Here is a 13138-nt window from a genome sequence, read left to right on the forward strand (position 1 = left end):
GAATGTGTTGGAGAAGGCAAGGAGTGGAGAGTGCAAAGGAGGAAATGAAGAAGAAGAAGAAGAAGAACGAGGGGTAGAGAGGAAGGGGAAGGTGACAATGCAGAGATAGGTGGTGAAGAAGAGGGAGTAGGTAGTGATGAAAGACAAGGGGCTGGATAAGCAGAAAGAGAAACTGGAGAAAAAGAGCAAGAAGCTAGACATATTGGAGAAAGTTGGAAAGTTGGAGTTGGAAAAGAAAAAAGAGAAGTTGGAGAGGAAGAATAAGATAGTGGAAAGGTTGAAAGTGGATGTGAATAAGATAAGGTAGAATATTACAAGAACAGGAGAGATTACTAAACAATTAAGTGAATGAGATTGACAAAATAAAAGTAGATGTCAAAGAGAAGGCAAAGGAGGAGATGCAGAAAGTGACAGTGGAGTTGAAGTGATTGAAGGAGAAGATGGAAGAGAAAAAAGAGCGAAAGAAGTCGAGAGAGGGAGAAGTTTGAGAAGAGGAAGAGTAGGATGGAGAGAGAAACTCACACATAAAGCCATTCATGAACCACTTTGCACTCAGCACTGTGAGCCTACATTTAAAAAACCATCTGAATTATCATCTGAGAGAACTGCAAATTTGCGCTGTAGGGTAGTCTCCTATAATACATTGCAATTTATAAATGCACGATTCAAGGACAACAACAGTGGAGGTCGCTGTTTCCAAATCAACGCTTTCTAATTGAAACCTCAATGAACTCCAACAAAACTATAAAATAGGCCTACAGGTTACAGAGAAAAAAATTATAAAGCAGGAAGGTGTCAAAAAGTCTTAGGGTTGGTAAATGTTTTTGATCTCGTAAATAAAGGTCGTGAATGGATCAATAATCAAACCAATTAGAATCTATTTAGTGTATGAAGTTTAAGTTCAATAGTCTGCACTTTTCATAGATCAAAATACACAGTTGAAAAGCTCTTAGAAGCTGAGAGCTGAGTTAAGATCGATCTCATTGGTGATGATAGGGACCCTCTAGTGCTCGTGGGTGGTACTCCGGAACGCTTGTGAATAGAGCTCGTACGACGAAGGGGGATGGATGCAAGCTGAGGACAAGAAGACCCTCTCTCAAACTCTCTCAAACTCTCTAGACACGGGACAATCTGGAAGCATTGTAGTCCTGTTTCGATGCGTTCACAGTCAGAGACAGGATGCACATCATTATTTGACGGGACTATAGGAGATATTTACCTTCACCACATCACGCTTTACTTTGTAGTCTTCCCTGTGTGAATGAATAATGTTCTTGGACGTTTTAATGTGGTGTATGATAGCACTGGACACCGCGCGCATCGCATCATCTCTGGAGTTACAACCTGACATGTGAGTGAATTTAGAGTTGCTCGAATATTGTATGTTGAGTCATCTAATACATGAGCACACTACAGCCTCCATGTGTCTGTCTCTGAGACACTTGAACATTTGAGTCTGTAAATAACCAAATGAATAAATACTCCATTTGGTTTTCGCTGCTCTTCAATGGAAAATGTGTTATTGCAGCATGTTTCCACATGCTTTTGGTTAAAGGGATCAACCACAGCCTCTAATCATGGTTATTAGGCTTTGTTGTCACTGTTTTCTACTGTTGGATACAAACGTTTTATCTGTACGGTGTACTCTTCTCTTTTTTGACTGCACAACAGTAATCTGCATGCATTTGTCCTCTAGGCGTCGCCCTTTGTGGACCCCACGTAAAATAAACCATATTACTTTACCCGGCAAGCATGATCATTATTATACTGAGGATGTAAAGGAATGTGCATTTCTCAAGAGACTACGCGAAAAGAATGAGCGTGTGCAGGCCACGCATTCAGAAGGATATTTACATGACTATAAGAGCCTATAACTTCCCTTAGCTAATTAACCTAGCCTGCTGTCTATTGAACACAGATGGTGTGTGCAGATACAGAAATACACCGTTGGACAAAAGTGTGTTATAAATCCCTGTTCTGACAACATCTTGATATATTTATGATGGATGGTATGTAGATATTCAGCTGCTGAATACCTTGGCATTTTCATTGGCGGACAGGAAGACATGCACAAAGTCATGCACGCACACAAACAAGCACACACATTCTGACATGTTTTCTCTTATGAGATAAGAAACTGGTATTGCCTGGAGAGTTTTATTGGTTGTTTATTGGGTATCTGGAACACTGTCCAACTCTAGCAGAGTATTTGAGAACATGAGTCTAGGGAATTCTAAAGGAGAACAGACCAAAACCCAGACTACAGATGCAGATAGAATGGTTTTACTTTACATTATGGAGCCCTCAGCAGGTAACACACAAGCCATATAGCGTGCCTTGAGCTAAACAATGAGATACTCCTAACAATGGCCAATTATTGCTGAATTCAATCCAATTGCTACATTCCCAGGTCTAGCTGGTGCTGTGAATAGACATAAGATAGTACATCTAGGTAATGTATGTTACTGTGTCTGTTGGAATGTGTGCAACTGCTTCCTCTTGGATTGTGTCAGTGTTTCCCCTGTGTCGGCGTGCTCCTTGGGTGACACACACACACACACACACACACACACACACACACACACACACACACACACACACCTCATCTGGGGTGCACACACTGGGCACCTGTCAAGACGCTGGAGGGTCTGGTGCTGCTGGGTGGTTCATGATAAGAGTCAGCAACTCTGGTGTCAGATTGAGGAGAGTTAAAACTCTCTCTCACTGACCTCAACCCTGACCCTCTCCTGTCCTGTGTATCCATCACTAATAACTTGAAGGATATCTAAACTAGAGGTCGACCGATTAATCGGAATGGCCAATTAATTAGGGACGATTTCAAGTTTTCATAACAATCGGAAATCGGTATTTTTGGACGCCGATTTTGCAGATTTTTTCCCCTTTTTTTACACCTTTATTTAACTAGGCAAGTCAGTTAAGAACACATTCTTATTTTTAATGACGGCCTAGGAATGGTGGGTTAACTGCCTTGTTCAGGGGCAGAACGACATATTTTTACCTTGTCAGCTCGGGGATTCAATCTTGCAACCTTACGGTTAACTAGTCCAACGCTCTAACCACCTGCTTTACATTGCACTCCATGAGGGGCCTGCCTGTTACGCGAATGCAGTAAGAAGCCAAGGTAAGTTGCTAGCTAGCATTAAACTTATCTTATAAAAAACAATCAATCAATCATAATCACTAGTTAACTACACATGGTTGATGATATTACTAGTTTATCTAGCCTGTCCTGCATTGCATGTAATCGCTTAGGTACACGTTGCTCCAACCATAAACATCAATGCCTTTCTTAAAATCAATACACAAGTATATATTTTTAAACCTGCATATTTAGTTAATATTGCCTGCTGACATGAATTTCTTTTAACTAGGGAAAATGTGTCACTTCTCTTGCAACAGAGTCAGGGTATATGCAGCAGTTTGGGCCACCTGGCTCGTTGTGAACTCTGAAGACTATTTCTTCCTAACAAAGACAGCCGTCTTCGCCAAACGGGGGATGATTTAACAAAAGCGCATTTGCGAAAAAAGCACAATCGTTGCACGACTGTACCTAACCATAAACATCAATGCCTTTCTTAAAATCAATACACAGAAGTATATATTTTTAAACCTGCATATTTAGCTAAAAGAAATCCAGGTTAGCAGGCAATATTAACCAGGTGAAATTGTGTCACTTCTCTTGCGTTCATTGCACGCAGAGTCTATGCAACAGTTTGGGCCGCCTAGCTCGTTGCGAACTAATTTGCCAGAATTTTACGTAATTATGACATAACATTGAAGGTTGTGCAATGTAACAGGAATATTTAGACTTAGGGATGCCACCCGTTAGATAAAATACGGAACGGTTCCATATTTCACTGAAAGAAAAAACGTTTTGTTTTCGAGATGATAGTTTCCGGATTCGACCATATTAATGACCAAAGGCTCATATTTCTGTGTCTTATTATGTTATAATTAAGTCTATGATTTGATAGAGCAGTCTGACTGAGCGGTGGTAGGTAGCAGCAGGCTCGTAAGCATTCATTGAAAGAGCACTTTCGTGCGTTTTGCCAGCAGCTCTTTGCTGTGCTTCAAGCATTGTGCTGTTTATGACTTCAAGCCTATCAACTCCCAAGATTAGGCTGGTGTAACCGATGTGAAATGGCTAGCTAGTTAGCCGGGTGCGCGCTAATAGCGTTTCAAACGTCACTCGCTCTGAGACTTGGAGTAGTTGTTCCCCTTGCTCTGCATGGGTAACGCTCCTTCGAGGGTGGCTGTTGTCGATGTGTTCCAGGTTCGAGCCCAGGTAGGAGCGAGGAGAGGGTCGGAGGCTAAACTGTTACACTGGCAATACTAAAGTGCCTATAAGAACATCCAATAGTCAAAGGTATATGAAATACAAATCGTATAGAGAGAAATAGTCCTATAATTCCTATAATAACTACAACCTAAAACTTCTTACCTGGGAATATTGAAGACTCATGTTAAAAGGAACCACCAGCTTTCATGTTCTCATGTTCTGAGCAAGGAACTTAAAGGTTAGCTTTCTTACATGGCACATATTGCACTTTTACTTTCTTCTCCAACACTTTGTTTTTGCATTATTTAAACCAAATTGAACATGTTTCATTATTTATTTGAGGCTAAATTGATTTTATTGATGTATTATATTAAGTTAAAATAAGTGTTCATTCAGTATTGTTGTAATTGTCATTATTACAAATAAATACATTTAAAAAACGGCCGATTAATCGGTATCGGCTTTTTTTGGTCCTTCAATAATTGGTATCGGTATTGGCGTTGAAAAATCATAATCGGTCGACCTCTAATCTAAACCGCTCATCTCCATGTTTATGCCGATGTAAATCAGTGATTAAATTGATGATAACAACATGGTATATAACAATGTAGCCCTAGTACCCAGAGTAATTATAGTGTTACTACACAGGTATACAAGCTACTTAATGTAAAGTGTTACAGACTGAACCATCCTCTCTGTGTCTCTGCAGGCCTAATGTGTGTGCGGAGCAGGAGTTGTCCATGCTGGGTGCACGCCAGCCTTGTGTCCAGGCCTTCACTCGGATGGTCAAGGTCTGGAAGCAAGGCTGCACCGGCCACCGCTGGTGTGTTGGCTACGAAAGGAGGTGAGTGGCACATCTTCTCCAATACCCTGTTGTTGTTGTTGTTGTTGTTGTTGTTGTTGTTGGATAGTTGTACTCAGTCTCTCCTATCATAACTGGGCTCATACAGATGTAGGATCTTAATTTGAGCCAGTTTGCTACAGCAGGGAAATAATCCTGCAGCAACAGGAAATGTGAATTGTTGTGTAGATTATAATGATTGCACATTTATGTAGGGTTTGAGGGAAAATCAAGTCTGAAATGTCAAAGTGGAAATGACAAATTTCAGAAGCCTTTTTAAACCTCAAATACACTACAAGTTTAACATTTCCTGCATTGAAGGAAAGTTCTCCTGCAACAGGTTGATCAAATTAAGCTCCCACACCTGTATGTTGTTTTCTTTCTGCAGAACAGGCTACTACACAGCCTACAGGCAGGTGTACAGTATGGATGTGCACAGGGTGTACAGGTGCTGCCCTGGGTGGACACAGAGGGGCAAGGAGAGGGGCTGTTTGCACCGTGAGTTCAAAGTCAAACACTGAATATTATTTTTGTATTAACACATTTATCTATGGACAAATTTAGCGCTATCGTACATATTAAATGAATTGTTCATGTGTTGTCGTGCCATGATGTGTAAGAGCATTTGCAGGTGTTACTGGAGTGACTGATGTGCGTTGTGTTCTGCAGGGGTGTGTGCTGCTACTACCTGCTTCAATGGGGGCAGGTGTGCTGAGAGAGGTGACCAGATCTGTCAGTGTCCTGTAGGCTTCCAAGGAACACGCTGCCAGTATGGTGAGTGAGTCATCATGGAGTCAGAGAACATGTTGTGGACACTTTGCCATGGTTTTGGGGGGTTTTGAGAGAGAAGCGGAGTGAGAGAATGGTAAAGATATGAGTGAGAGAGAGTGTGAGAGACAGAGAGGGAGAGGGAGAGAATGAGAGAGAGTGTGAGAAAGAGTGAATGAGAGGCCAGAGAAAAACACAGAATCCTTTTCGACTAAACACGTCAACATTGTAAAGGTCAACGTTTTTTAACCTTCAGTGTCCACCCTGAAACCACTAGCCACCCCTTTGCGGTGTATCCCTTTTACAGCCGAGCTGTGAGGCTGTGTGTAGATTAGTGAGTCCAGCCCTAGAGACTGACCTATATGCTTAAAGGAGAAAAAAATGGTAAAGTCCTAATGGACACAGTGCAGACCTTGTGCTTTCACTTTGAACATAAATGAGGGTTTCCTGTGGCTGCGATCGGCAGTGGCCGCGATCGGCAGTGGCCGCTCAATGGGGGTTGCTGGGTAATTAGAGGTGGCAGAAGTGCACTATGGGAGAAAATGGGTCCTTTGAAGGCTGCTGCCCCGGGTGCTCGGGGGCTAACTCGCTGGGTAGGCCATCATTGTAAATAAGAATTTGTTCTTAACTGACTTGCCTAGTTAAATAAAGGTGAAATATATATATTTTTAAACTCAACCCTGCCTCGATCCTCTGTCCTCCAGTCTGCAAGCTGGAATCTAATGAGGGTATGTGCAGTTTGAGGTTCTCACAGATGGAACAGACACTGCCTGTCTGGACACCAGGGCCTATATTGACATAAAGTCATCCCATAGAGTAGGATCTGATCTAGGATCTTTGACCTTTTAGATCATAATGAATAAGATATATGGACAGGTGGGAACCTGATCCTAGATCAGAACTCCAACTCTGAGACACTTTGTGAGTATGGGCCAATGACTAGGATTTTGTAAAGCTTCAGTGGTCTGTCCTTCGTGTTTATTGAAGCTAATCAGCAAGCAATCACTATTGAACCCCCCCAGCACCTTATTTTCCAACTATGAAACAAGTACAGTTCTCCTTTGCAGGCCCAAATAATAAAATATGAAAGCATACTAGTGGACTGTGGACTGTAAATATGAGAAGTAACCTGATCCAGAATTATTCTTCCTGTCTTTAAAATTCTCATGAACATCTCTTGATCTGCTCTCCTTTCCCTCTGACCCTCTGACCCCTAACACTCTGTCATACGGCCAACAGCGAGAGGACAACGTTTGTTAGTTGATGTTCTAAGGAAGACTCCCGCCAAGAGAGAACAGAGAACAATTAGTTACACCCCCTTCCCATGCATATGCATGCACGCACGCAAACATGCACTCATGCACTCAGGCACTCACACACACTGTAACACTGTCGCACGCACACACACACACACACACACACACACACACACACGCAGCAGGAGGAAGGTCCTGCCAGGGGTTCTCTTTGTTGCTCTTCCTCCGGCTGTGACATTTCACAGGGACGCATCAGTGTTTGTTTCTGATGGCTGCCCCGCTCGTTTGTTTGGAAAGAGCTGCTTGGGTTTTCAGGGAAGGGTGAACAACAGAGGGACACACACATTAGTCAGGTGACAGGGAAGGGGGACAAAGATAAGCCTTGACTCTTTTCCGTCAAGGTTTTTAGCATCCTGTGATTCGGTTCTGTCTGTGAACACAGCAGCTTTGACCTCTTATTCCTCCTCTCTCCCTTAACATCTTTCCTTCCTCCACCTCTCAGAGTAGATTTTATCGTCCTCTCCAGCCAGAAGGGTTAAAGCAGGGCAACAGCCATTTTCAGCCAGCTCTCACTGAGAGGGACACTGTTCCTCTGTGTTGAGTCAAATGCATAAAAAGGTCAAGGGTTAGGTTTAGAAGTTGTAAGGTTTTGGTCCAGGTTAAGTGTATTTTTAGAATCAAAAATATACATATAGATACAAGGTGTGATTGGGATTAAAGGTGTGATCGAAGTGAGCTGCTTTTTGAGTTGGTGGATGTGGTTGAATGCAGCTCACTGACAGACTTCTCCCCTTTTAAAAAAAATATTTTCTAAAAGCAATGGACATTCATACGCACATGCTCCAGTGTTCCAAGTGCTATTCCAAGGTTATTCCCATGTAGTTTCAGAATATGGCCCACTCCAGCAGTGGAGCGTTGATTATCAGAGCTGAAACCATATTCCCATATCCACCAGGTGAACTATGCCACGGACTTTAAGATTGTCCACACCTTCTTAGAACCAGTCCAGGGTTGTGTTCATTAGGGCACACCGTAGCAATTGCAATGGAAATGTGAAAATGTCTGCTTTACTCTGCTTCTGAGCATTTTCCTTGGTTTCGTGTCCCAGGTCAGCAGAGAGGCTTCAACATGCCAAGAGCTCTGTCAACTCACTCAGAGTAATGAAGCTGTGCTGTGCTATGTTGCTCAGAGATCCTGCCCTACCTGTCTCTGCTTTGCTGCAGTAGAGTTAGCCCTGCAGAACCATGCCTTGGCTGTCACGCCCTGACCTTAGAGATCCTTTTATGTCTCTATTTTGGTTTATGTCTCTATTTTTTCTATGTTTGGTATTTCTTTGTTTCGGCCGGGTATGGCTCTCAATCAGGGACAGCTGTATATCGTTGTTGCTGATTGGGAGCCATACTTAGGCAGCCTGTTTTCCTTTGGGGTTTGTGGGTGGTTAATTTCTGTTTAGTGTTTTGCACCTGATGGAACTGCTCGGTTGTTCTGTTTTTGGGGGGGCTTGTCGCATTAGTGTTCAGTTTTAACATTAAAATGACAAACACTTACCACTCTGCATTTTGGTCTGTTTTCTCTTCCCCTTCATCCGAGGACGACGAAGAACGTTACATTGGCTTTCTGACTAAACCTATTAGGGACAAGAAGACTGGGGAGGGGGAAGCTGTATAATGTTCTCCATGCTTTATTGGTTCTCTCCAGCATAGCATTCAGGTTTGGGTTGACCTAGATGTGAGTGTGGTGGTTGTAATACTATGGCGATTCTCCCTTGGTAAGATAATTGTAGTCTTTTTGTTGTCTTAATGACCAGCACAGCTTATGCAGATACAGTAAGTGTTTTATTCAGTTTAGTTAATATGTGAAAAGTATACCTATGTGGCAAAACCCTTGTTGGTAATCACAAAGTACTAAGTCATGTTTTGCAGAGGGGTCAAATACTTATTTCCCTCATTAAAATGCAAATCAATTTATAACATTTTTGACACGCGTTTTTCTGGATTTTGTTGTTGTTATTCTGTCTCTCACTGTTCAAATAAACCTTCCATTAAAATTATAGACTGATCATTTCTTTGTCAGTGGGCAAACCTACAGAATCAGCAGGGGATCAAATACTTTTTTCCCTCACTGTACAGACAAGCAATCAACGCATTCAATAGGATCGGCCTGAGAAAGGTGCTGTCGGCCTGAGAAAGGTGCTGTACAGGTTAACTGATCTTGAACTCATAAGTAGCTGTTTTGGATGTACAATTGAAGTCGGAAGTTTACATTCACTTAGGTTGGAGTCATTAACTCGGTTTTTCAACCACTCCACACATTTCTTGTTGACTAACTATAGTTTTGGCAAGTCGGTTAGGACATCTACTTTGTGCATGACACAAGTAATTTTTCCAACAATTGTTTACAGAGAGATTATTTCACTTATAATTCACTGTATCACAATTCCAGTGGGTCAGAAGTTTACATACACTAAGTTGACTGTGCCTTTAAACAGCTTGGAAAATTCCCGAAAATGATGTCATGGCTTTAGAAGCTTCTGATAGGCTAATTGACATCATTTGAGTCAATTGGAGGTGTACCTGTGAATGTATTTCAAGGCCTACCTTCAAACTCAGTGCCTCTTTGCTTGACATCATGGGAACATTCATCCAATCAGCCAAGACCTCAGAAAAAAAATTGTAGACCTCCACAAGTCTGGTTCATCCATGGGAGCAATTTCCAAACGGCTGAAGGTACCACGTTCATCTGTACAAACAATAGTATGCAAGTATAAACACCATGGGACCACGCAGCCGTCATACCACTCAGGAAGGAGACGCGTTCTGTCTCCTAGAGATGAATGTACTTTGGTGCAAAAAGTGCAAATCAATCCCAGAACAACAGCAAAGGACCTTGTGAAGATGCTGGAGGAAACGGGTACAAAAGTATCTATATCCACAGTAAAACGAGTCCTATATCGACTTAACCTGAAAGGCAGCTCAGTAAGGAAGAAGCCACTGCTCCAAAACCGCCATAAAAAAAGCCAGACTACGGTTTGCAACTACTCATGAGGACAAATATCGTACTTTTTGGAGAAATGTTCTCTGGTCTGATGAAACAATAATTGAACTATTCGGTCATAATGACCTTCGTTATGTTTGGAGGAAAAAGGGGGAGGCTTGCAAGCCGAAGAACACCATCCCAACCGTGAAGCACGGGGGTGGCAGCATCATGTTGTGGGGGTGCTTTGCTGCAGGAGGGACTGGTGCACTTCACAAAATAGATGGCATCATGAGGATGGAAAACTATGTGGATATATTGAAGCAACATCTCAAGACATCAGTCAGGAAGTTAAAGCTTGGTCGCAAGCTTGATTGTTGAAGTCCACATTATTTATTAGAAAGTGAAACTAAGCAAAGACAAAAACAAGTAAACAATAAACTAACAACGAACCGTGACTACAGAGATGTGCACTAACTCAAAAACAATATCCCATAACCCACAGGTGGGAAAAATGCTACTTAAGTATGATCCCCAATTAGAGACAACGATAGCCAGCTGCCTCTAATTGGGAATCATACCAAACACCCAAACATAGAAAAACTAAACTTGAACCCCACATAGAAAATAATAACTAGAAAAAAACCCAGTCACACCCTGACCTACTCTACAATAGAAAATAAGAGCTCTCTATGGTCAGGACGTGACAAGAGGCCAGGGATCTGGCGTTATTTGTTTTCACCACAACTCACGCTCTCTAGGCCCGGACACAAGGAGAAAGCACACTGACAGAAGCCTGTAAGTGAAGCCTGGCTCGACCATCACATTAGGGAGACTCGGTACACACTGCTGATTCGCTCCCTCCTCCTTCTTTTCAGCACTCATCATAGGTTTAAACTATGACACCGCCTCCTTCGCTGCTGTGGGGACCAATCGTCCACCTGCTTCTAATCACTGATGTCAGAGGACGCTATGCTAATGAAATCCTTCAGATTGTGACACGCGGTTTGCAGCGTTGATGCTATGTGTTGTGGGTTGATGCCCCGGCCTCAGCGCTCTCAGCAACGTGTTAAACACATGATAGGTCTGAGACTTATTCTGGCCAGGTGGCCCGGTCTTATTGGCTACGTTTACGGCTCTTGTGAACACTACTCTGTCTCACTTCATTACGCTTTTGAACGGCCGGGCTTTGGTGAAACGGCACGTCGGTCCGCAGGAAGTAAGGAAGCAGGAAACGAGCAGGGACGAGGAAATGCTGTGGACAGGTCACATCTGGTTTTAGCCAGAAAAGGCTGATTTTGTTCAGGGTGTTTTTGTGAAAAGACTATCATGGACAGTGCCTGGGGAATTTGCTGATCTCTTGCTTTTGGTGGATTATGCAGCAAAATGACTGAGCTGTGATTGTCAGAGAATGTCTCTCACACATACTGTATGTTCCTTCCAAGTCAGCCGATAGCTACACCCCATCTGAGTTTGATCAGGTCCGTTTTATCTGTTAGAACAGAAACATTTCTGGTGTCGCAGCATGACATTTATCAAGTTCAAGTAAGAGAGTGGGGTTCCAGGGGTTAGTCACTTTCAGGTAGTTGGCTGACTGAGATTCTGTTTTTATCACTCTGTAAAGATACTGCACATATGAAGTCCTCAATTGTCCCCTAGATCTGTCAGTTATACAGAGAGACACTGTTCGACACTCTTCCTCCTTTCCCAGAGGCTGGCTGGCTCTTTCTCGCTCTCTCTCTCTCTCTCTCTCTCTCTCTCTCTCTCCTTGTAATGACATGCTAGTTAGCAGAGAGAAAAAAATAGCCCAGGGCATTCTTTCTGTGGTACCTTGCTTGAATAATGTTCCTCTGGCTATGAGGAAATTAACCCTCTCGACCCATGTTTATTTCTCCCAGAGGCAAACATCCTGCTACATTGTCTGTGTGTATGTGTGTCCACGTCTGTGCATGTTTGTGTGTGTGTTTACAAGCATGCCTGTGTGTGGAGACTTCCTGAACATAGTCAAGTAGAACTGTCTGGGGTCTGAGACCACTGAGGACAGCTGCTAGTGGTCTCCTGACTCTCCTACTTCTCAGCACTGGGGGACTGTGATGATGTGTGATCGTGTGTATATTTGGATAGCTCTGGACAGAATCATACTTTGTAGACTAGAGAATCTGTGTATAATATGGCTCTGGAGAGTTGTGGTCAGACTATGCTCCTGGACATTCCAGTCTTAATCAGACCTTAAGGAAATGAATCCTGGTGGACTGTATCTATCATGTCTGACTGTCTCAGTGTTCTGTTGGGACGGTGGCGATGGGTTCATTTTGGGATTGGGAAGACACTGTAATCTATACCGGTAGTCTTGGGGCATTTTGCAATGTGCTCTAAGACCAATTTATACCCATTCTTATTTAACCATACGGGCCAATGCTTAGTCTCACATCTGTAAAGCTTGGATTGAAAACCTTGCATTATGAGTAGAGGGAAAACCAGAGTGGACATGATGAGAACTTTCCACTGGATTCCTCGATTGATTTCTTTAAAAAGAGAGAGAGCCTGTGACTGTCTGTGAGATAGTTTGTTTCATTTCAGCAGGTGTGTGTGTGTGGGAGTGTTGGTTGGCTGATTGGACAGTCTCCCTTCTCTGAGTCTTTTGCCTGCTATGGAGTTTCTCTCTGGTTAGTCCAACTCCCACAGGAGTCCCTGAAGGAAACTGACTGTTTTGTTTGGGCTCCTGGGTAACAGGAACATTTATTGATCTGATAATATTGTGACTGTGAGACAAAAGACCAGACTTAATTGCCTTTAAACTCAAAGGGCTTGGAAAGTCAACTGTTGTGGTTTGCAGTTTACTCGCTGTCATCTGACAAAGGGATGACATAATCTCATCTGTAACTGACATTTACGCTCCAAATTCCTTCGGTCTTAGCTCTGTTCAGTTCCTGGATCAGTCTGACTGGTAAATGGAAGAAGGGGGACCTGGTTAACAGATGAAAGTACCTGATGTGATTC

The 13138-nt window shown here is 42.8% G+C and overlaps 1 protein-coding gene across 2 annotated transcripts in view; it reads left to right on the forward strand.

The window, feature by feature from the left end:
* The first annotated feature begins 995 nt into the window (after positions 1–995).
* Positions 996–13138, forward strand: part of LOC115163228 (multiple epidermal growth factor-like domains protein 6) — an 84264-nt gene continuing 72121 nt past the window's right edge. Inside the window, exons 1-5 of one of the 2 annotated variants that reach the window (XM_029714930.1) lie at positions 996–1351; positions 3131–3142; positions 5010–5144; positions 5530–5639; positions 5811–5915. In XM_029714930.1, coding sequence (XP_029570790.1) covers positions 1269–1351; positions 3131–3142; positions 5010–5144; positions 5530–5639; positions 5811–5915 — 445 coding nt within the window. In that variant the 5' untranslated portion in view covers positions 996–1268. The remainder of the gene's footprint in view (positions 1352–3130; positions 3143–5009; positions 5145–5529; positions 5640–5810; positions 5916–13138) is intronic. The other variant, XM_029714931.1, reaches the window with a different exon arrangement.

This window comes from Salmo trutta, chromosome 26, assembly GCF_901001165.1.
Source record: "Salmo trutta chromosome 26, fSalTru1.1, whole genome shotgun sequence".
In the NCBI taxonomy this organism is placed as follows: domain Eukaryota; kingdom Metazoa; phylum Chordata; class Actinopteri; order Salmoniformes; family Salmonidae; genus Salmo; species Salmo trutta.